Source organism: Crocuta crocuta, unplaced genomic scaffold (assembly GCF_008692635.1).
Source record: "Crocuta crocuta isolate KB4526 unplaced genomic scaffold, BGI_CrCroc_1.0 scaffold186, whole genome shotgun sequence".
Lineage (NCBI taxonomy): Eukaryota > Metazoa > Chordata > Mammalia > Carnivora > Hyaenidae > Crocuta > Crocuta crocuta.
The window spans coordinates 1,261,519-1,287,388 of NW_027551569.1; the positions used below are offsets into that span (position 1 = coordinate 1,261,519).

A 25,870-nucleotide genomic window follows, 5' to 3' on the forward strand; every position below is an offset into this window, starting at 1 on the left:
AAAAAAAAAAAAAAAAAAAAAAGAAACACAAATGCAATAATGTGTAAGACTACATGTGTAAAACAAGAAACTGAATGTGAATAATAGCCAAAGTCATAGCTCTCAGCCAGCCCTCCACTTCTTTTCAACTCTTCAATTTGATTTTCAATTTTTTTCTAGTCTGTGTTTAAGTGGCAGTAGTTAAAAAAAAAAAGTGGGAGGGCACCTGGGTGGCTCCGTCAGTGAAGCGTCTAACTTTGGCTCAGGTCATGATCTCCTGATTCCTGGGTTTAAGCCCCACATCCAGCTCTGCGCTGACGGCACGGACCCTGCTTTGGATCTTCTGCCTCTCTCTCTCTGCTCCTTCCCAGCTTGCATCATCTCTCTCTCTCAAAAATAAATGTTGAAAAAAAATTATTTTTAAAGTGGGAGTTAGGCCACTTTCTCTTTGATTAGGTCTGTTCACTCTAGCGGGCACAGTGGGGAGAGATTCATTAAAACTAAAGGAATTTTATTGGACATTTATTATGTACAACTTTATTCTCTGGGAGGTGTAGGGAAGCAGTAACTAATTATTTAACTACTTTCAAAACACGGAGTGTATATATTGGCAAAGCCATAATTTTGTTACCTTAAATACTTTAAATGCTGCACAGTAGTGAAGTGAAAACTGGTACTGGTAATCAGGTAAATTAATTTCAAAGTAACATTTTCTGATCGGTTTTTATCACATAATAAGTCACCCATAATAAGTCACTCCTGTAGTATTTTAACATTAAGTATTAATTTTAAGATTGATGCATATTAAAGAAACCCTTAATTTTTATTTTTTGTTTTTTTTTTATTTAAAAAAATTCTTAACCTTTTTATATTTTGAGAGACAGAGAGAGACAGAGTGTGAGTAGGGGAGAGGCAGAGATAGAGGGAGACACAGAATCCAAAGCAGGCTCCAGGCTCTGAGCTGTCAGCATAGACAGAATGTGGGGCTTGAACCCATGTGAGATCATGAGATGAGCTGAAATCCGATGCTCAACCGACTAAGCCACCCAGGCACCCCTTTACTTTATTTTTAACATTTATTTATTTTTGAGAAAGAGACACACAGCGTGAGTGGGGGAGGGAGGGAGGGAGGTAGAGAGAGAGAGAGAAAATCCCAAGCAGACTCCATGCTGCCAGCACAGAGCGTGATGCTCAAACCCTGTGAGAGCATGACCTGAGCTGAAACCAAGAGTCAGATGTTTAACCATCTGAGCCACCCAGGTGCCCCTGTTTTGTGTTTTTATTTATTTATTTTTTAATGTTTATTCATTTTTTGAGAGAAAGCGAGCACGCGTNGCAGAGAGTGAGGGAGACACAGAATGCAAAGTGGGCTCCAGGCCCTGAGCTGCAGCACAGAGCCCAGTGCGAGTCTTGAACTCAAGAACCATGAGATCATAACCTGAGCTGAAGTCAGCTGCTTAACTGCCTGAGCCACCCAGACACCCCATGTTTTGTGTTTTTAAAATACCATTATGTCAAAAGCATTTCCTCTGACATTAAATAGTCTTTGACAACAGATTTTTAATGGTTGCTCAGTATTTCACATTAAACCATTCTCCTAGCTGAGCATTTGAATAGTTTCCAATTTTTGCTATTATAAATTAATTCTGAGACAACTGGCTTTTTATGTAAACTTTTTCTCACTCCTGTTTATTTTCTTAAGGAAAATTTATAGAAGAGGAATTACCAGGTCAAAAAGTATAGGGGCACGTGGGTGGCTCAGTGGGCTGAGCATCTGGCTTTGGCTCAGGTCATGATCTCACGGTTCGTGGGTTCAAGCCCCGTGTCCAGCTCTGTGCTGACAGCTCAGAGCCTGGAGCCTGTCTTCGGGTTCTGTGTCTTCCTCCCTCTCTGACCCTCCCCTGCTCATGCTGTTTGTCTGTCTCTCTCTCTCTCAAAAATAAATAAAAATTTAAAAAAAATTTTTNAATAACTTTTTGGTAATAGTCTATAAATTCACAGAAGAGAATTATTTCCAAATTATCAAGGCTTTTCAATGAGAGAAATCTTAATTAATCTACTTTGATAATTATCAGGAAACATTAACATTCCATAACTAAGGGAAAAATAATCTATAACTGAAAGGTGGTATTCATAATGTTGATGCAGCTTTTAATTTATTGAGGAATTAAAAAATAATAGATGTTAATTCAAAGAGTTTATAAATCTTCAAATTTTTATTTTTATTTTGAAATGTTTATTTTTGAAAGAGAGAGCGAGTAGGGGAGGTGCAGAGAGAGGGGTACAGAGGATCTGAAGTGGATTCTGTGCTGATAGCAGAGAGCCCTATGCAGGGCTCGAACTCATGAACCATGAGATCATGACTTGAGCTGAAGTCTGACATTCAACCAACTGAGCCACCGACCCAGATGCCCCATATCTTTAGATTTTTAAAGCAGATTGAAGAAAATGTAAGTGTTCCAGCAGATTTTTCCACTAGAAGTAGAACATTATAAAAGTGATTTTCCAGGGTAAGTTGGTGGCTCAGTCAGTTAAACATCTCACTTGATTTTGGCTCAGGTCATGATCTCATAGTTCATGGGATCAAGCCCCGTGTTGGGCTCTGTGTGGACAGCACAGATCCTGCTTGGGATTCTCTCTCTCCCTATCTCTCTGACCCTCCCCCAACTCTAAAAGTAAATAAATAGACTTTAAAAAACAGTGATTTTCCAAATTGCCTGGAAGATGCATATGGCTAATTGCATGATTATTTAATAATCGGGACTAAGACTGGTACTTTTGAAATCCCTAATAAACCCACTTGACTCAATTTAGCACAGCAGTGAATATTAAATCTTATCACATTATCGGCCATAAATCACACTTTTTATCTACCCAGTTATAGAATTTTTATTGTGATTTTTAAAAAATCCACATAAAAGTAAAAACATTCTTGAGCAAATCAGAGAACTCTAGATGCTGGCGAGGATGTGGAGAAACGGGCACCCTCCTACACTGTTGGTGGGAATGTAAACTGGTACAGCCCCTCTGGAAAACAGTGTGGAGGTTCCTCAGGAAACTAACAATAGAACTCCCCTAGGACCCAGCAATAGCACTGCTAGGAATTTACCCAAGGGATACAGAAATGCTGATGCATAGGAGCACATGTACCCCAATGTTCATAGCAGCACTCTCCACAATAGCTAAAACATGGAAAGAGCCTAAGTGTCCATCAACAGATGAATGGATCAAGAAGATGTGGTTTATCTATACCATGGAATACTACATGGCAATGAGAAACAATGAAATCTGGCCATGTGTAGCAACATGGATGGACCTTGAGGGTGTTATGCTGAGCGAAATAAGTCAGGCAGAGAAGGACAAATATCATATGTTTGCACGTATAGGAGGATGAGGAGGAACTTGACGGAGGAACAAGGGGGAGAAGAAGGGCGGAAATGGGGAAAGGGAGAGAGGCAAACCATGAGAGACTCTTGAATGCTGACAAAAACTGAGGACTGATGGATGTGGGGGGGAGGGGAGATGGGCATGGAGGAGGACACTTGTGGGGATGAGCACTGAGTGTTATGTGGAAACTAATTTGACAATAAACTATTTGTAAAAAAAAAAAAGTAAAAACATTCTTCTAATAGCAGCCTTTTCTTTATTTCTGTTTTTAATTGAAGAGTTTTGCATTGGTTTTGGAGGCAGACACTCTTGGTTTCAAATTCTGACTCTGAAACTTCTTAGTTGAGTAAATTAGGGCATGAGCCCTGTGAGGCATGTATTACCAACTTCATTTTGTGTAGTGGAAACTGAGGCTTAGTGAGATTAAGTGAGAGAAGATATGTGAAGCACATTCAGCAGAGTGCTTGCCCCTAAAAGGTATTCAGTAATTGTAGCTGCTATTATTAGGAGTAACAATGGCAACAATCTGTGTACAATTGAAAACATGAGATAGAAGATGGAAGTGGCCAGGTTTCATCATTTAACAGGTGTTAAGTCTTTATCAAATGTATATTTTGGGGCCCAAACTGTACCCCAGCGGAAGTTTAAAACCCAGAAGAACTGATTTACATCCACTTAAGACTCTCAATAACTTATTATATGTGCTGCCGAAGCGAGCACAAGACTCTCAATAACTTATAAAGAAACCTGACATTCTTGTAGTTTTCTCTTACACATCTTCAATGTCTTTTACCCATTGTTAAACTAATACATAATTGCTACCTCTTCTGGATATCTGTTGTTGTAGAGCAAATTATCCCAAACTAAGTAGCTAACAAAAGAACCATTTTATTACAGTTCACAATTTTGTGGATTAGGATTTCAAAGATTGCTAAAGTGGGCTTTTCTTCTGCTTCATGTGGCATCCACTGGGATCACTGGCTGGTATTTAGCTGGTGTCTGGATCAATACAGAGGTCCAAGATGGTTGTGCTTCTATGCCTGGCCCTTTGAAGGTGATAGCTAGAAAGCTAGGCTCAACTAGGCCCTTCTCCATCTCCATGTAATATTTCAGAGCCTTCCATATTATCTTCCCTTCAACAGAGTTTACATAGTGGCTTGAGGCTCCAAGCATCTAAAGCAAAAGCTGCCATTCTCTTAGAAACAGGGCCTGAAAATGCATGGTGTCACTTACACCGTAATCTCTTGATGTATTGAGCAAACATTTCAAAATGTGAATAAAACCAGAAATCCATAGGCCCAGGAATTCTAGCAAACCAAAAGCTGGTTAAGTACAAAGAAAATGTCACCTAGGTATATTATTTTGAGAACCAAAGATACAAAGCCTTAAAAGCAGCCAGAGAAAAGAGGGCATGTTCCCTATAGGGGAACAATGATAAGAATAGGAAGGACTACTTATCAGAGACAATGGAGGCCAGAAGACATTGAAAGATATCTTCAAAGGGCTGAAACGAACTGCCTTGTTAGAAGTCTATACCCAGCAAAAATAATTTTCAAATATTAAGGTAAAATTATCTTCAAATACAGAAAGCTGACAGAATTGTTGCCAGGAGAACCACACTAACAGGTGAAAAGAAGTCCTTCAAACCTAGGGGAATGATCAGATCAATAGAAGGAATGAACTCAGGAAACATTAAATATGTGAGTATTTATAAGAGACAAGTTTCACTTCACTCAAATTCTTTGATAGTCAATAAGCTCCTTAAAAAATACAGTAATGTACTCTGGGATTTATAACATATATAGGAATAAAACATGTGGCAAAAATACCACGAAAGATGGGAAGAGGTAAATGCAATAATAATTTTAAGTTTCTTACATGTCATGGTGTTGGTATAATAAGCCTTCTTGATTGACTATGATAAATGAAGTTTGCGTTTTGTAATCCCTTGAATAACCACAAAAAATATTACAGAGCTAAAAAGTTAAAAGGTAGAATAAAATATTAAAAAACAAAAGCAAAGACAACCTGATTAATCCAAAAGAAGACAAAGGAGAAACAAAGGAACAAAGGAGATAAATAGAAAATAAATGGAAAATGGCAGACTTCAACTGTATCAGTAATTGCAGTAAATGTAATGGACTACTCCAATTGAAAGGCAGAGATTGTCAGACTGGATATAAAAGCACGGTCCAATTATATAAAATATATTTTATATGGAAAGACATAAAGTTATTGAGCTCAATTTTTTTACTGTAAAATTATAGTAGTCACTTCAGAGAATTTGTGCAAAAATTGAGTAAATATGTGTTGAACATTTAGCAAAGTGTTGGGACATAGTACATTCTCAATTAGGGTTTACACGCATATACCAAATGTTCTATCAATCAGAGTTTTCATTAATTCAAACTGGCCTACTCTTTCAATTCATTATTTTAAAAGAACATGTTCAGAATATGTCTAATTGTTCCATTTGGACACTTTAATTTGATGGTTTCTTTGCAGTTTGATGTGGGTGATTAGCACCTAAAACATACTACCTTGTGGAAACTATTATCACACATTTGTATTATCACACATTTTAATAAGCTCTATAGAGGATTTAATGATAGATTCAGGAGGAGAAGCTAATGTAGTTTGGGGTGGAGGAAGATCCAGGGTATGTGTAAATAAAATTCAGGTAGAAAAGATAAATAATTAGTATAGTTGAATGGACAAAGAGATTACAAAGCTTGGCAGACACAGGCAAAACCATCTGAAAGCCTACAGTCGGGGGAAGATCTTGAACTGTCCAAGGAATTAAAGAACATGGGTTCACTGTGCAATATACACATTCAATGCAATCCCAATCAAAATTGCACCAGCATACTTCTCAAAACTAGAACAAACTATCCTAAAATTTGTATGGAACCACAAAAGACCCCGAATAGCCAAAGCAATATTGAAGAAGAAAACCAAAATGGGAGGCATCACCATCCCAGACTTTAGCCTCTACTACAAAGCTGTCATCATCAAGACAGTATAGTATTGGCACAAAAACAGACACATAGACCAATGGAATGGTATTGAGAACTCAGATTTGGACCCAAAAGTGTATAGCCAACTAATCTTTGACAAAGCAGGAAAGAATATCCAGTGGAAAAAAGACAGCCTCTTTAACAGATGGTGCTGGGAGAACTGGACAGCAACATGCATAAGAATGAAACTAGATCATTTTCTCACACCATGCACAAAAATAAACTCGAAATGGATAAAGGACCTGAATGTGAGCCAGGAAACCATCAAAACCCTAGAGGAGAAAGCAAGAAACAACCTTCTTGACCTCCACCGCAGCAATTTCTTACCTGACACATCCCCAAAATCAAGGGAATCAAGAGCAAAAATGAACTATTGGGACCTCATCAAGATTAAAAGCTTCTGCACCACAAAGGAAAGCATCCATAAAACTAATAGGCAACCAACAGAACGGGAAAAGATAGTTGCAAATGACATATCAGATAAAGGGCTAGTATCCAAAATCTATAAGAAACTCACCAAACTCCACACCTGAAAAACAAACAACCCAGTGAAGAAATGGGCAGAAGACATGAACAGACACTTCCCCAAAGAGGATATCCAGATGGCCAACAGACACATGAAACGATGCTCAGCATCCCTCCTCATCAGGGAAATACAAATCAAAACCACACTAAGATACCACCTCACGCCGGTCAGAGTGGCTAACATGAGCAAATCCGAGGACTCTAGATGCTCGTGAGGATGTGGAGAAACGGGCACCCTCCTACACTGTTGGTGGGAATGTAAACTGGTACAGCCCCTCTGGAAAACTGTGGTGGGAATGTAAACTGGTACAGCCCCTCTGGAAAACTGTGGAGGTTCCTCAAAAAATTAACAATAGAACTCCCCTATGACCCAGCAATAGCACTAGGAATTTACCCAAGGGATACAGGAGTGCTGATGCATAGGGGCACATGTACCCCAAAATTCATAGTGGCACTCTCAACAATAGCCAAAACATGGAAAGAGCCTACGTGTCCATCAACAGATGAATGGATCAAAAAGATGTGGTTTATCTATACCATGGAATACTACATGGCAATGAGAAACAATGAAATCTGGCCATGTGTAGCAACATGGATGGAACTTGAGGGTGTTATGCTGAACTAAATAAGATAGGCAGAGAAGGACAGCTACCATATGTTTGCACATATAGGAGGATTAAGAGGAACTTAACTGAAGACCATGGGGGAGAAGAAGGGGGGAAATAGTGGGGGAGAGAGAGGGAGGCAAACCATGAGAGACTCTTGAATGCTGAGAACAAACTGAGGGCTGATGGGGGCGGTGGGGAGGGGAAGGGGTTGATGGGCATGGAGGAGGGCACTTATTGGGATGAGCACTGAGTATTATATGGATACCAACTTGACAATAAACTATTAAAAACAAAGCAAACAAAGAAAAAGAACACAGGTTCACAGGAATGGAGTGAGATGAGGAGTTAGGGGATAGATAGGCTGCAGGCCTAGGTCTGAAGTTTTCCTTGAAAACCTTGGATTTATGCTAAGAGCAAAATCACTCTGGCTATTGTGCAGAAATGCATTAGAGGAATCCCAAAAAGGAAAGATTAGTTAAGCTATGAAAGTACTTATTCCGAGCAAGAAATTATGATGGCTTGAGCAAGGGTCATGGCAGTGGAGAGGAACAGTACACTTTTTATATATTAGGGTCATAGAATTAACAGTATATGGTGAAGGATTAGAGGGGATGATGAAGAAAGAAGTGATACATCTCAGGCGTCTGGAATTTGCAATAAGATGAATTCAGGTGCTGTGTACTGGCTCAGCAAACACTGGAGAAGTGGTGGATTTCAGAGGAAGAGGTAGATTTCAGTTGGCGCATGTAAGTAGTGACATACGTGTAAGACATCTGAGGGCAAGGAGACCAATAGGTAAATGGCCCAACAATAAAAAGAGAGGCCTGGACTAGGTATGTCCACCTGAGAATAGTTAAATAAGGTCACATGGGGGAGGACCATAGAGTAACAAGGCAAGAAGACACAGCACTTAACCATATGGAATCCCAACATTTAAAACTGAGGAAGTAGAATGAACCAGGAAAGGAGAATGAGAAAGACTGACCAGCATGGTAGAGGATGACCAGGAGTGAGGAATCCCAGAGGCCAAAGAAAGAGGGTTTGGATAAGAATATAATGAGTGGTACCTGGATGGTTCATTTGGTTGAGCTCTAGACTCTTGATTTTGGTTCAAGTCATGACCCAGGGTGATGGGATGGAGCCTCACATTGGGTTCTACATTGAGCATGGAGCCTGCTTGATATTCATTCATTCTCTCTCTCTCTCTCTCTCCCCCCCCTTCTCCCTTTGCCTCTCTCCTTCGCTTGTTCTCTCTCTCTCTCAAATAAAATAAAAAAAGAATAGAATGATCCACTATTTTGAATCCTGTGTATAGTTAAGATGTAATTTAGCACAGGGTTAGCACAGCGTTAAATGTAACTGTATTTATTGAACGAATAGGTAACTTTTTATCTTTGGAATGCCAGATCTAGGTCACCAACAATTTTAGTGCATATTTTTCTATCATCGCAATTCCTATTACAGAATACAGTCTTAGCATGAACTGGGAAGTGAGCTCAGAGGAGTAATATAGTGCATTAGCAGAAGAAGTTTGAAAAAGCGGTGAAGGGATGGTTAGAAGTGGGGATGATGAGCTGTAAGTCCTTCCATAGCCGTACCTCAGCCTATTTACCAAATCACACAGTCGAAAGGGAGGGGGAGGGCAGCTGAGGAAAGGCATCCACAAAACAGAAACATTATGTTCTTTAGCTGCTAATGTTCTTACTGAGGCTTTTCTGTAAGTGTTGGCAATATGCACTGACATGTGCCATCAGCACTTAGTTCAGTATCAATGCTTGAAACAAATCCAGCTTGATGAAGGGCTCTGTTTCCTAAATAAATTAGTGAGCTTCAGTTCTCTGCTCAAGATTCCTAGGGAAGTTTGGCTGATGGTGCTATGCTGTTTATAGATGAACCAAATCATTCTTTATTGATATTTTGAAAGCAATTTTTTAAAATGTTTATAATTGAGACACACACACACACACACACACACACACACACACACACACACACACACACACACACACACACACACACACACAATCCAAAGCAGGCTCCAGGCTCTGTGCTGTCAGCATAGAGACTGATGTGGGCCTCAAACTCACAAATGGTGAGATCATGTTTGTTTGTTTGTTTGTTTTAAATTTCTGAGAGAGAGAGAGAGACAGCATGAGCAGGGGAGGGTCAGAGAGAGAGGGAGACACAGAATCAGAAGCAGGCTCCAGACTCTAGCTAGCTGTCAAAGCCTGAACCCATGGCTTGAACCCACGAACCGTGAGATCATGACCTGAGCTGAAGTCGGACGGTTAACCAACTGAGCCACCCAGGTGCCCCATAAATGTTGAGATCATGACCTGAGCCAAAGTCAGATACTTAACCTACTGAGCCACCTAGGCACCCCTCTTTACTAATGATATTTTGTTTCTTTCTTTCTTACAATCTTTCTTTTGATCTCAATTCTTTGAGGGAGGGCGAGGGATTCTTCAGCTCTGTTTTTCTCAGGCAAGTAGTGCAATGCTTTGTTTATAGTCATTGCTTAATAAATGATTACAAACTAAAGGTATTAAGCATTTGGGTGGCAGGAGCCCCAAAGTCTTCACTACCCTTTTCCTTTGTGCCAACTAAAATCATTTGCAGATACGTATTAGGCAGGTCTGGAGAATGCAAGATGTGTTATTCTCATATTTTCTAAGATGTTAGACTCTTAATACCTCATATACATAAGTGAGATAGCCTTTAAAAAATCCATTTCTAAACTCATCCTCCTTTTAGTTTTTGTATTTAATAGTTTTCTTTGCGAAGTTAACACTTTCGCTCAGAGGGAGAATATAGATATTTCTAAGAGAAATGTTAACAACCAGAATCTTTATGAGGAAAAGGCCACAATAAAAAGAAAACAGTTACTTTTAAGAGCTGCAGGATGTATATGGAGTTTTGTCTCTAATTCATTTCTTTGAATTTTTTTCAGAGAGAGGGGCAGAGAATCAAAATGGTATAAAAAATGAGCATTTTATTTGGAGTCTGGAGATTTGATTTTGAATTTAAATTGTTGTTCTTACCTAGATTCTCAGTTCTCTTGGATATTGTACTTTCTTTAGTTTCAATTTGCTGTTCCTTAATAAATTTCTTGTGACAGATACGTAAATAATTGATTTTCAGCCTTCATTTTTAGTCTATGCTTTTAAAAAGCTGTACATTTTCTTTGACTCTGAGTTTAACTGCATCTCATGGGTTTTGATTTCTCATAATTTTTATTGTCACTTAGTTAAAATTGTTTCCTACTGTCTATTGTGATTTCTTCTTTGACCCATGGTTATTTAGAAGTGCATTTTTTATTAAAGAACATACTTGATTTTAATTTTTTGTAAGCAGTTGAGACTTGTTTCCATAGCTCTGCATATGGTCAATTAAAAAAAATTTTTTTTAATTAAGTAAACTCTACACTCAATGTGCAGCTTGAACTTAAGACTCCAAGATCAAAAGCCACAGGCTCCACTGACTGAGCCACCCAAGGGCCCCTGCATATGGTCAATTTTAATAAGTGTTACATGTGTCCTTGAAAAGAATGTGTACTCTGCAATTGTTGGATACAATATGTTATACAAGTCAATAAGGTTAAGTTAGCAAATTATGTTGTTTAAGCCTTATTAATTTCTTATCAGTATTATTTACTTCTTTCATATGCATATTCTATAAGATAAAGCCCTATTAAAACAAATCCCTACCATAATTGTGGATTATCTAATTTTTTCCAGTTCTATCAATTTCTTCTTTTACATGGTTTGAAGCTATGCTCTTACAGATATTCAAATTTAGAATCATTATATCTCTTTATAGTAATTCTTCTTATAATAAAATTTCCCTTTTTATAGTAAGACTTCATGGTTAATATATGTTGGTATAGTTATATCAATTTTCTCTTAATTATTATTTGCATGTTAATACTTTTATCCTTACACTTTCAGTCTTTTTATATCATTGTGTTTAAAGCATGTCCCTGGTAAGCAGCGTACAGTTGAATTTTTTATTCCATTAACCCATCTGGCATCTTTGTATTTTAATTAGAATAGTAAATCCTTTTACATTTAATGGAGTTAACATAAATATTAATTATTTGGGGTTAAATCTGTTTCAGAAGTTCTTTATTCTACTTTCTTGCCCTTTTTTGTATTAATTTTATTATTCTGTTCCTCACTATTATTAGCTTGTTAGTTACCCATTCTTGTACAATTATTTTAGTTGTTGCCCTACGGATTAGAGTATGTATTCATTATTTGTAAAAGTCTAATATAAGTTAGTACTGTCACCATTTCTCAGATGATTCAAGGACCTTAGAACAACTTAATTTTTTTTTAATGTTCATTTATTTTTAAGACAGAGACAAAGCATGAGCAGGGGAGGGGCAGAGAGAGAGGGAGACCCAGAATCCGAAACAGGCTCTGGGCTGTCAGCACCGAGTCCCATGAGGAGCCCTAACTCAGGAACCACAAGATCATGACCTGAGCTGAAGTTGGACTCTTAACTGACTGAGCCACCCAGGAGCTCTGGACCTTAGGATTATTTAACACCATTTATAACCCTCCCATTCTTTTTTGCTATTGTGTATTTTATTCTGTGGATTTAGTTAGTCCTTGCTTTGCATGGTTCCAATATGCATAATATTCAGTCATCATTATTTAGTTAACTTTAAATAATAGCTGCTCCCAACCAGGTGGTTCAAATTTTGGCTATCATAATATATTGTGTGAATAACTGCACAAACTTTGCTGCCAGCTCTTTAGTCTGCTCATCGCTATGTAAATAACATGCGTATCATGATAGGCGACCAATTATACTTCTTTCAAAGTCATTGGTCATCAGTCACTGAGCATCTGTTATCCAGTTTATGTACAAACAGTAACACTGTTTATGCAGCTGTATTGGCTCCTTATCTTCCAGTGGCAAACCCATAGGACATTTTACAAAAATGGATAATTGAAAGAGGGAACTGACCAGCAGAGATGAAAGGGCAGCAGAGAAACAAAATGTAATAATGCTGGAGGTTTGAATTAAATGTAAATGAAGTCATAGAAAACATAGCTGAGCATGTGATTGTTGATACGTCCACTGTTTGAGAGACTCTAGGTATTCAATCAAAGGAAATTTGTAAAGACAAATTATTGACATCACTGAGAAAAGTGGTTGTGAATCAAAGGATGAAGATGTCCCAAAAGAAAAGATGCTGATTAAAAAAACAAAATTCAATGAAAAGAACTCTTAGAAATATTTTATGACATTAAAAGAGCAGAGAATTGAATATTGGAAACTGATCCAGACCTAGAAAGAAGTATGACAATTTGTCAAGACATTGACGTGATGTTCTTGTAAGTTACAAAGCAAAGAGAAAAAGGCATGCATGGTTCAAACTACTCTTGATTTTTTTTTTTTTACAAAGAAATAAAACATTTTAATTCTAAACTTTAGTTTTAAAGTTTAAAAGTACAGTGTGCTAAATAAGTATCAGTGTATTATTTTTTCCTTTTCCTATATATTTATAATCAACAGTAAAGAAAATTTTACTGTTTTGATAAACATTTTTAAAAGTCACAAAACAATAATAAATTTTTTGTTGATTATAAGATCACTTTGCATAATTTCAGCATTAAGTTTTATGATCCTATACCCATCACGCAGCACAAGAATTGCCTGTATTTTTAATTTTTTAAAATGTTTATTTATTAAACATTAAAAAAATGTTTTATTTATTTCTGAGAGAGAGAGCGTGAGCAGGGGAGAGTCCGAGAGAGAGGGAGACACAGAATCTGAAACAGGCTCCAGGCTCTGAGCTAGCTGTCAGCACGGAACCTGACACGGGGCCTGAACCCACAAACCATGAGATCATGACCTGAGCCGAAGTGGGACGCTCAACCGACTGAGCCACCCAGGTGCCTCTTTATTTATTTTTGAGGAGAGAGAGAGAGACAGAGAAGTGGCAGAGAGAGAGGAAGACAGAATCCGAAGCAGGCTACGACATGGGGCTCGAACTCCAAAACCGCAAGGTCATGACCTGAGCCGAAGTGAGATGCTTAAGCCACTGAGCTCCAAGAATTGCCTCTATTTTAAAGCCAGAAAAGTATTTTTTGTTTTGTGCAGCCCAGGTTCATTTATAGTTATCTTTTCTGTTGCTTTTCATTTCCTTCCGTACTTCTGGGCTACTATTTAGTATTATTTTCCTTTAACCTTAAAATTCTCTTTAGTTGGTTCTTTATGTGAAGAGCTTTTGTTTGCTTGAAATGTCTTTCTTTTGCCTTTAATTTCAAAGAAATTGACAGATATTACTATTGTTATTTTTGTTCTCCTTGTTGTAGGTATCTTTCTATTGCTTGTATAGATTGTATCATTTTTGTTGAAGGAGGGATCAGCTATCAGTCTTGTTTCTACTTCTTTGAAAATATATGTGTTAATCCTTTCTTTGGCTGCTTTTGGTGATTTTCAAGTTTTCTTTGGCTTTTAATACCTTTACTGCAACGTGCCTTCATGTGATTTTCTTTGTATTTATCCTATTGGGGTTTGTGGTAATTATATCTGTGACTTGACGTCCTTTATGAGTTTTAGAAAATTCTCTTCAAATATTGCTTCTCTCCTTTCTTTCTTCTTTTTAGGGACCCAATTATAGGTATATCAGTCTTTTTACTGTGTCATATATTTTTTATTTTCTTTTTCTCTCCATGCTTCAGGCTGGACATATATATATAAACATATACATATACACATATATATAAGCATATATGTGTATATGTATAAATACATACATATGTAACATATATAATTTATATACATTTATTTAATTATAAATTTATATTTATATTATATATAAATATATATTTAATTTATTATATTATATAGAAATATATAAACATATACATATACACATATATAAGCATATATGTGTATATGTATAAATACATATGTATGTAACATATATATAATTTATATACATTTATATATAATATAAATATATAATTAAATAAATTTATATTATATAATTACATATTTATATTATTCATATAAATATGTAATTATANATGTAGTTTTATATATATATATTTTTAAAGTCTATTTATTTTGAAAGAGTACAAAACAGCACAAGTTGGGTAGGGGCAGAGAGAGAGGGAAACAGAGCATCCCAAACAGGCTGTGCACTGTTATCATCGACCCTGATATAGGGCTCAAACTCATGAGACAGTGAGAACATGACCTAAGCTGAGACCAAGAGTTGGATGCTTAACTGACTGAGCCACCCAGGTGCCATGGCTGGATATATTTTTCGCACTTAATCTTCCAGGTTACTTATTCTCTTTTGAGCTGTGTCTAATCTATTGTTAAATTCCCATTTGGATTTTATTTGTTATTGAATTTTTAAGTTCTTGTTTGTATTTGACCCTTTTTATAGTTTCTAATTCTATTTTGAAATTCTCTCATCTTTAAAATTTTGAATATATTAATTATAGTTATTAATTAAAGATCTGTGCCTAGTAACTCCAAAACTCTAATATTTGAATTTCCTGTCATTTTCTCTTGTTTGTTTTCATCTCCTGCTTTTTTCCCGTATGTTCTTGTTTTGTATTTTTCTGTGCCTCTTTATTATTTGTTGATTCAAAGCCAGGCATTAGTTTTTGTGAGGGTTGATCTATTTCCCATTTTTCCATACTTCTGTGATGAAGCTGTTTAGGGATCCCAGCTAAAATCTTGGGATGTTAGTTTACTGAGGAGCCATCCTCCTTCATAAGTCCTAAATTCCAAGTTTTGATTCACTAACCCTGTGAGATTGCCTAAACCTCTGTTCAGCCTGAGCCTCTCAGCTGTTGGTTACAGTTCACAGAACACTAAAGAGGAAAACTATCAAATGTTGTTTTTGGGATTTGTTTCTTTCACCTTAAATCCTTACTGCCTTAATTACTCACATATCTTTAAACAGATTTTTGTCCCCATCCAGCTTCTCTAGTTGCTTTCAGAATAATGATTGATTTGATGGAAGCTTGCCTACAATAACTAGAAGCAACATTCTTAGCCTCAGTGTTCTTGAAGGCAGCAGAATGCAGTGCATAGGTAAGAATTTTTGAGTAAGACACTTATGGTGTAAAGATCCTGGTCTTATCCTTTAGTGACTGTGTGACTAAGGAAAATATATTTGTCCTTTATGAGTTTGTTTTTCTTACATAAATAACAGAAAAAATAATCTCTACTTAATAGGGTTGTTTTTTTGAGCCTTAAATGAGGGTTAAATACAGATCATAAAACATTTATCGTAATGTCTAGAATATACTAAGTATTTATAGATAGTATTTTTGTTTCCTCAAAAAATAATATTTCATTGTATTTCATAAAATTAAATGGCTGCTTAGGAGGATGTAATGAGGTTATGTACAACTGTTAATCAATTGTAATGGACTAGAGAAATAAAAACAGAATAATTATTGATGAAGTGTGCTGCCTGGTTGTAACCATGGTAGGCACGGTGCTTAATGCTTACATGCATTGTATTGTTCAATATTTATGCTAACCATATGAAGTTAAAACTCTTATTAGCCTTATTTTACAAATAAGGAATGTGAGGCTAGGAAGGATTACATGATTGTGCAAGGCTAGACAGTGGGTGGACAGAGAACCCGGGGTTCCAACCCAATTATAATCAACTCCAAGGCCAGAATTTGTACCCCCACTCCTGTTCTGATCTCATGAAGCTACATTTCTCTTCCACATTTTCCTAATTGAGGAAAAAATGTTAGATCTGCAGAATCTTGCACAGGCCTGGAATCAAGTTAGTAGCCAGTAAATATTTATTGACTCATTGGCATCCACACCAATGAGATTGGCTGACACAGTAGTAACGGAATGAAATAACAATCTAAGAAGAGAACTTCAAGTTTTGACTTTACCTTTCAACCATGGAAATGGGATTTTGGATGGATTAACACACTGTGAGAACAAGTTAAGAATTTAATCAGACACAGAAGTTTTGAGCCATGGTCAAAAACCCAGCTGTTACAGCCATTTGGAGCCCAGAATTATCAATCAAGACTGGCTATGGTGGAGTCTGTGCCGCACTTTTCATTGTACTTACATGTGAGTCATTTTACTCAGATTGTAGAAGGAATGTGATTCCAGCCGCTGCAGGGTTGCATCTATTGACAAGTAGCTGAATATCACAAAAATATAATGGAAAGTAGAAAGTTAGTAGGGTTGTGAATGCCACACACACTTCAAACATACTGATTTTGATGAAACTTCTTAGTCCGGGGCTTCCTAGATCAGACAACAGGTACAACCCTCATGATTTCTCCCTAATTATGCTATAGTTAGGTATACTTTTTTCAAATCCTGTGATAACTGAAAGCTTCCCAGTTCATTAGCTCCTATCTATCCCTAAGGTTTCATTCAACTGACACTTCCTTTAGAAGTTTTTCCTGAATTTCCCAATTAGGTAAAATTCCCCTTAAGTATCCCTCATTGCACCAAGAACGTCTCCTTTCACTAATTATCACAGTGCAACTTTCTAGTTGTTTGGGTATTGTCTGATTAGGCTATACCTTCTCTGAAATGGAGAACAGTGTCTGCTTTGGGTGGCCTTCGAATTTTGAGTGTCTTTCATAGTGCCTGGCACGTAGTAGACCCTCAGTGAATGTGTGTTAAGATAATGAATGAACGGTGAATTCTGCTATTTGCAGAAGCAGAAAATGAAAGAAATTAGAAGAGAACACAGAAATAAAAAAGAGGCATTTTTAACAGTGTGCCTAATAGTATGCAATTAGAAATATAGTCTCAGAAGATGAGAAATGTATAATTCTCTAGTGGAACATTCCATGGGGTTGTGACTACATATCCACTTAATTTTGATTAAGCTGAAAATTCAAGATTTTTCTTGAACTTTGTAAGCAAAAGACAACTCAGTAAAAGCTTTACATATAAAAGAGAAAAGAGAAACTCCTAAGTACAACTTGTCAAGAATACATACTGTTTCAAACAGCCTCTACCAATTCCATCTTATTATAAGAATGATTAATGTAGCCAAATTCAGTGACTGGTTTTATTGAGAGGCATCTCTGTGATATTTGGGGAAATTAAGAATTAATAGATGGTGTCTACCTGTTATAATGGAGATTCTCAACTCTGGCCATACAGTTAAACTACCTGGGAGGCTCTTAAAACATATATATGTCTATGACATGATCCAGGATAATTAAATCAGGGTTTATGAGGGATGACATGCAAGTACTTTATTTAAAAAAATTATCTTTAAATTTTGAATTAAATCTGCCAGTTAAATGTTTTCATTAATACAATGTTTATAAGAGGAGCTCTGACTGTTCTATTTGAGTTTTTACTACATCATTGGAAATATTCTAATGGTCCTGTACTTTCTGTTTTATCTGTTCTCTAAATAAGCATCCTTTGATTTCCCAGGGCACCTAAGCCATTGCCACTTGTGGATAACATTACATAAATTATTTTGATCCAAATATATTTTTAACATAGAGGGAACAATGGGAGACATTGAAAAGATTAATTTTTGTGTAAAGATTGCAGAGATTTATAATGGACAAAATTGAGCCATTTGAAGGAAAAGATTAATTTTGAAGGCTGCAAACTTGTTTTCCTAACTTTATATCATACCTATTGCTCAAATTTTCTCCTGTATTTCTTAGTTTAGAAACATGAACCCTTTCTCAAAGGGAAAGGTCATTCTGCCCATGTCAGAAGTTCCAGTTTCTCCAACTGAATGATACACATCCTTAAGGGGCTCTTATAGCTCAGTTGGGAAAACAACATGTAGGAACCACTTATTCACTGAAATGAAAGAAGTGATTCTGCTTGCTTATCCCTTTTTTATTAACAGGAAAAATCAGATCCTATCTCTTCCTCAAATTTCTTCTTAGCATGTAAGTCTTATGTAATCACTAGGGTGACCATATCATTTATCATCCAAACTAGGATATTTTTGTGAGTTACACAGGGTGCTTTAATAATTATGCATGAATGGTAAGTGGAAATTTGTGCTGTCCCATTACAAACCTATCTAGGATCGCCCAAATGATTTCTCTCTTACCCCCTAGACAGACCAGACCTTTAACTATTGCTTATGTATCTCTGCATGCTTTCATTCAACAAATATCTATTGAATATTTACTCTGTGTCAGTAACTGGGCATTGATAAAACAGATCTGTTCCCCAGCTTCAAGGAAGTCATAGTAATGGATGATATAGGTACATAAATGGGATTAATATATACAGTGATGAGTGCTCTGATGTGGTTCAGGAAACATTTAACCCAGACTGGAGAATCCAGCATATTCTCCATGGAGGAAGTCTTAACAGGACCTTCAAATTTGCCTGGGTGTCCTGTATATCTCAGCCAACACTTTTATTGGCCATCACTTTTGTTTCAAACCTTCTCAAATTTCTAACTCTCCTAACTTCATCCTCAATAATTAGCAGATAATCTTTTAATAATTTGTAGAAAAGATTGAAACCTTAGTATGAGAATTCCTTGAATTCTCCACCAATAAGCCTACTAATACACCTGTATGGCCTCATCTCTTACTTTCTTCTTACAATGTAAAAGATGACAATTTTCTTGTAGCAAGTCAATCCCTTTATTTGGATTCCATCCATTCTTACCTTCTCAGGGACCCCAAATTGTTTGTTCTTCCCTTTCTTTAGCCTCTCCACCTCTACTGATGCCCTCCCCTGGTCCCAGTTACATCTGCCTGGAATGAATGAAAAAATTCTATTTATGTCCTGATATCTGCTGGACACATAGCTTGCTTGATGCCTCAAAGGTACCTGACATGCCATATGCCCCAAACTGAACTGCTAACTTTCTCCCTGACCCTCCACAGCAAATTCACACAAAACTTCTCTGTCTCAGCAAATATGCTCATCAACCACACAGGTGTCCTGGTCAGACTCTTCCCACCTCCAAATCAATCAACTTTTGAGTTTGTCAGTTCTCTTATTTATTTCTCAAACCTGGCCACTTTTTCTTTATTTCCCCTCAACCATATCATTCAGTTCACCATCCCCTCTTCCCCAGGGACACTGCATCAGCCTCCTCACTAGCTTCCTGTCTCTAGTCTTACTCCATTTGACTCCCTTTCCACATCACGAGGGAATGTTTCTAACACACCTGATCTGTCACTTGTCTGCTATAACCATTCAGTGGCTTGGACCTTAGGGAAGATTTCAAATTTCTTTACATGGTTCACAAGGCTCTGGATTTGCTTATTCCCCAGTTTCATTTTTCTCTACTGCCCTTCTCCCCACTTAAGCTCCGGGCTTAACAAATTTATTTTAATTTAACTGACAGTTCAGCTTTTCCCTTTTTCTTGGAATGATCTTTCTACTTCCTTCACCCCGCCTCCCCCTGAGATCACAAGTTAGGTGTCATTGCCTCCAGGAAGCCTTCTTTGACCACACTCTCCATCTAGGTAAGATGCTTCTTATGTGAATCATACAGCACTCTCTAACTGACTGCATATAATAGTACTCTCTCTCTTAGGAAGGAAAGTGGAAGCTCCATGAGTATTGTCAGCTGTTGTATGTAAAGCATCTAGCAAAGTGCCAGACACAGAGTAGGGCCCAATAAATATTTGTTGAATGAATGAATAAAGTAATAGTCAAGCTATTTGGGACTCCAGAGACACCAAATAGGCAATTATATAAGATGAGAAGGGCTAATTCGAGGTGTTTAGCTTCTAGGCCACAACATGGTGGTGCTGTTAAAGGGAAAAGAAGGAACAGTTTAGCAGAAGATGAGTCTATTTGTATATGCTGTTTGAAGTGACTGTGGGACATCAGGATGATGATACTTGAGAGGGAGCTCTGATGTACGCCTGAATTGTAGGAACAAGTCAGGGCTAGAGATACTCATTTAGGAATTAACTCTATTGGGTGACAGTAAAGCCAAAGGAATGGGGGTGTCTATTCAAGGAGAAGAGGGAAGTAAGGAAGTGCGACAAAAGAAAGAATGAACTGATATTTAAGGAATTGAATGAAATGAAATAGGAAGTTAGGAAAGGAGACTGAGGAAGAGTAGCTAAGGTAAGATGTTAAAAAGAAGAATGAGAGGGCAACATTAAGGAAATCAAAGGAGGCAAGAATTTGAAAAGGGAAGGGCTGTTCAGGAAAATCAAAGACTGCAGAGATGTTTAGCTGGAATGGTTTCTCAGCCTCAGTCCTGTTGACATTTTTGACTAGAAAGTTCTTTGTTGTGGGAGGATATCTTGTGCCTTGTCGGGTGTTCAGCAGATCCTTTGCCTCTATCCATTCTATGCCAGTAGCACCCTCCTTTCTAGTTGGAACAACTAAAAATGTCAAATGCCCCTGAAATGACACAACAGACACCCAATAAATGTCATGAAATGAATAAATTGAGCCAAAACCCACACAGGTTGCTCCTGGTTGTATTGTCATTGGTGTGCCTGAATTATCTTCATGGCTTGTCAGACTCTGTTAAATGAAATCAGGCCCTGGTTTATTTCCTATATAATTATACTCTCTGTCAACTCAACATGGAAGTCCTTTTTATCCTTATTCTTGGGTGTATAGCAGTTCAGTTTTCTAAGGTTTAGAAGTGTGTGTGTGTGTGTGTGTGTGTGTGTGTGTGTGTGAATGAGAGAAGTCTGAAATCCTTAGCTACATTTCTGACAAAATGTGTGTATTTGTCCTACTGGTAAAAAGGAAATCAAGAATTAGTAACTAGGAGAGATGGACTAGAGATAGATATATAAACCTGTTTATGGGAGAGATTCCCAGCTAACATTTTGCCACATCCCAAGATATACTAAAATACATTGAGAATTATTAAATTGCCAAGATCAAATGAATTTAACTTTAACTTTGAAGTAGGTTTAAGAAATAATTTAGGAATTCAGGATTAAAGATGTAGCAAAATCAAACATCTTGTAATAAACTTTTCAAATACATTGCAAATATCATTGATTTATGCAAGTACAATGTATAACAAGTATTTTTCTTGATAGAACACATTTAAAAAACAACATGGCACAGTTGCAAACTTCCCTTTATATTAAAAAAAAATGACTTACATCCGGGAAATATTAGGCAGATTTGAAAATGCACGACTGGGAATGCTTTTCAGATGAGTCTCTATAAACTTCCTATGAAGATAACAGTCACACAGTTAGTTTTAATCATTGGATTTTTCTAATAAGTCAACTTAACTATGAACAATACATTATGAGAGGCATCCTGGTCCTTATGACATCCATGATATCATACATAATCAACAAAATTAATATGGATAAAACATACAGGTTCCCCCCAACAAACCAAGAACTGAGAGTGAGATTCAAATGCAGAAAATAAAACTTCAGATGTCATCTTTGAATTTGTAGTAAACTTGTATGCCTCGGGTGACGACATATTCAGATTATTAACTGGAGGGCAATAAAACATATTCATGTCTCTTAGGACTACTGAATTCTGAATATTGAATTCCTATCATGTACGTGTCAATGGAAATTGACATGGAATGCCATTGACATGGAATGCCATTTGAATGTATATTAAGAGCACATTAAGAGCACTAAGTGTATTTGATATATCTTAAAGATTAAAAATAGTGATATGATTACAATCTTTTCTTCCAACTAAAAGTCTCTCCAGCCATTACCTTCATCTTCTCATCTACTTGCTGCAGTTTGGAAATAACTGATTGACAAGGAGCTGATTATCAGGGTTGTAGCATCTTTGTTGCATATGCAACTTAAAGGTTGTGGCTTTTCTTCCAGTTTGCTTCTATGGACACTTTTCAGAAAACTGAGATTATTTTCCTTATATAGGTAATAAGGCATCTCAATGTATTTCAGTATGTCTGTTTACCAAGATGTTCCATTTTTTACTTCCTTTTTTTTTCCGCTACAGCAGCTGCTTGATAGAATCCTGTAAGGAAGAAGGTGTCCAAACTCACTTTACAAAAAGACAACACCTCATTACACTTACTGTCTTCTCCATGGTCTGTTTTTGTCATATAAATATTCATAATCACACATCACCCATTTACTTCCTTACTTAAAGAAATTAGACTAAAACTGTGTTTTTTCCTCCGAGGCTACAGGTTTTGTTTTTTTTCCTCAGCAATCTATTTCCTTGATCTCTGCATTCTTTGAAGTACTAATTTTTGCAGTGATTGACATGCATTTGAAACTTCTGGTTTCTGGTTCAGCATGTCAGGAGCCTGGAGAAGGGAAGACATCGGGCAAACCACTGTTGGCAAGATTGGAGAGACAGGCAAATAAAGGGAGTCCCAAATGCAGAGTGGAGACTGATGCGTGGAAAACAGAGAGGACCAGTGTCAGGATAGGAAACCTGAATTGGGATTGATAAATCCTGGAGGCACAATGCTGATAGATCTCCAGGGGGACCCAGTCACGGGGGACCTCCACAATTTTGTGATTTACCTCCAGGCTTAACGAGGTTCTAATAGTAAACAGTAGAAAAAAAAATAGCCCCTTGTGCTTCTGGCAAAGAGAGGGGAAAAGGAACCTTTTGGAAATATAGCAGAGTACTTTGTTTTTAACAAGGCCTGCCCTCAGGGGAAACTATTAACTAGGTCCTAACTGACCTGGGGAAGGGAAATACCCAGCTCTAGATCACTCTAGCCATCCTTTTCTATTTAAAGGGAGAGGGAAAAAAACGCAAAAACACTTGTGAAGTTCACAGTGAGGCAGTCTCACTAAAAGACCAAGACCTAAACACGGGGCTATAGAATGCTTCCCTTCCCCAACACTTCACCATCACATCACTAACGGCCTCTTTACAGCAATTCCTTTTACCAAGTACATCCTGTGTGTCTATCAAGACATAATATCTGCAATTTGTTCAGTCAATGCCTCCGTGGGACCAAATTAGTTTATAAAAGGATGTATTAACTTAGAGAAGACGAGGTGATGTGAATGACAAAAGGGTAGGTTGTCAGCTCCTTACAATCCTTGATGTTTCAGCACGAGGCCCAATGTTGCCTTAATATGGTTTCAAAAATTTAGGTCTCAGAAATTACGCATCTTTTCTCATAGGTCTCTCCCTTACATTCCCTTAATTGGGTTGATTAAAGCCTATTGGTCCAGATCCAAGATTCTGAAGTTAAAAATAAGAGCATAATAATATATTCAATTAAAATCTCCCAGTAAAAGTGGGCCATGCCAAACGAAAACAAAGGATCATACACACACCTGTTGGGTATCACCAAAGGAGATTGGGTTTCTCAAGCTCAAAGATAGTCCGGCATATAAGGCCTGGACCTTGAGAGCATGCATATTTACTGTAAAACTACACACACTGCTTATAGCTAATGTGGACTTGATTTGTAACTTCACTGGCTAAAAATTTGAGTGTTCAAAAGTAAATGACCTATTTAATTAAGAAAATTAGAGTTAAGTTTACAATGGTATGTAAGAAGTTTGACTTGGAACAGAAATACTATCTAAATGTAATTTAATAGACTTTGGGTAAAAGGCTCAAATAATGTTTATATCCTTTCACAACATATGAATTTCTGAAATATATAATTCATGTTTCTTGAATTCTCTCCCTGTCACACACATAAACACACACTTTAAGTTAGAACAAAGATCTTTTTCCTACTGACTTAGTTGCAGTTAATGGAGTTCAGGACACGCTATCCCCAAACACGGCAATTTAGCATGTTGAACGTTTTAAGCCGGAGGAATCTGAGAAACAGCAGGTGCATTAAGGACTCTCTGATCCCCCTTCTGCTCTGAAGCAAGTCAAAAGAGTCTCATGGGAGAGGTGCCCTGCCTATATCCTCATCTCTGAAAACACCTAGGGAATCTGAATGAACAATGAATAAGCTTCCTTCAGTTTACTATCCTTTTATTCTATCACATTTTTCCATGACTTTCCATTCTTCGTCAAAATAGCATAAAAACACTCAGGTTTAATCACCTATTTGGGTCTTCATTTCTTTATGAAGGCTTCCATGACACATACAAATTTTTTATTAAATAAATTTTTATGTTCCTCTCTTATTAATCCATCTCTTGCTACAAAGCCCCAGCTGAGGAACTAGAAGGATAAAAGGAAAAACCTACTCTTTCCTTCCTCTACAGTTTCTGGTGATGAGGATTGGATAGTAAAAGGCTGGGGTACCTTGGAGACTGCCGCTGAGGTCTGGGACAACTGGCGGAAAGCCAGCAGAATGTAAGAATTCTTAACATGCCAGTTTCCTGGATCTTTGTCTTAGTTGAGAGAGGAAGGTAAACATTTCTCCTTGCCCTTTTCTTTCCAAATTCAGGATTGCAGGAAAAAATCTGTATTTGTCAAATTTTTGGATAGTGACCCTTTAGAGTGTAAAGTACCCATCGTTTATTGATCCTTTCCGTCCCAGGGTCAGCTATTGCTTTCCTGTTTAGCTTTTTTGTTTTGTTTTGTTCTGTGTTTTGAGAGCCTTGCTTGGTTTCTCACCTGCCAGGCTATGCAGATCTTCAGTTGCCTTTTAAGAAATTTGCCTAGGAAACAAAGATTCTGTGTTTTATCAAAGTAATTTCCTGTGCTTCATGTTGTCTTCATAAAGTCTTTTGATTACTTAAGAAAACCTAACCTTCTTAATATTAAAAGAATAGAGGGCTTTGTTTACAACTATTCTGTATTTGCCTTAAAAATCTTCTCTTGTCAAATTTGGTTAAATAGTTGACCAAGACCTTATTTAATCAACTGTTCAAATCTTTTGATATTCTTGACAAGTTTCCCCAAATCAAATTCTAAATAAAATCTTTCTGACTTTGAATTAACTTTGAGCTTTTCCAGAGGATTCCTGCAAAGCAGACTTAAAAAGAGCCTATATAATCAATCAGTTTTCTTGTTCTTATGTAAATAATTGGGCCAAGTTTAATAAGACTAGACTTATTTTTGCAAATAAAAAGTCTTTGATTAATCCTTGGTAGAAATGGAGGTGGCTGTAGACAAAAATTTTGTTTCAGTAAAAAAGTATTACCCACCCTTGTGAATGTTCATTGTCTTTGAACTATTTTTCATCTCCTTGTAAATTAGATCTGCCATTTTGTACATTTTGTCCATTGTTACCATATCCAATTTTACTCTCACCTTCCTGACTTGGCATCACCAAAAACTAAAACTACCCATTTCCCGAAGCTCTATAAGCTGAAGCTGGATGATGATAAAAACTTTTAGGGAATCACCATAACAGATCATGTATGGATACTCTTTGCACCTATGGGTGTGTGAATCACTCAGAAATTTCACTGGAACATTCAGTGCAATCACCAGAGACACTCAAACTGCAAACCTGTATATATATATATACATACGTATATATATATATATATATATATA

At 37.0% G+C, this 25,870-nt stretch overlaps 1 protein-coding gene across 2 annotated transcripts in view; it reads right to left on the bottom strand.

The window, feature by feature from the left end:
* TSHR (thyroid stimulating hormone receptor) overlaps nucleotides 1-25,870 on the bottom strand; it is a 156,842-nt gene that overhangs the window by 49,946 nt on the left and 81,026 nt on the right. For both annotated transcript variants that reach the window (XM_077750708.1, XM_077750709.1), the window contains exons 2-3: nucleotides 21,586-21,657; nucleotides 16,602-16,676 (exon numbers count right to left, since the gene is read on the bottom strand). In XM_077750708.1, the coding sequence (XP_077606834.1) occupies nucleotides 16,602-16,676; nucleotides 21,586-21,657 (147 nt within the window). The remainder of the gene's footprint in view (nucleotides 1-16,601; nucleotides 16,677-21,585; nucleotides 21,658-25,870) is intronic.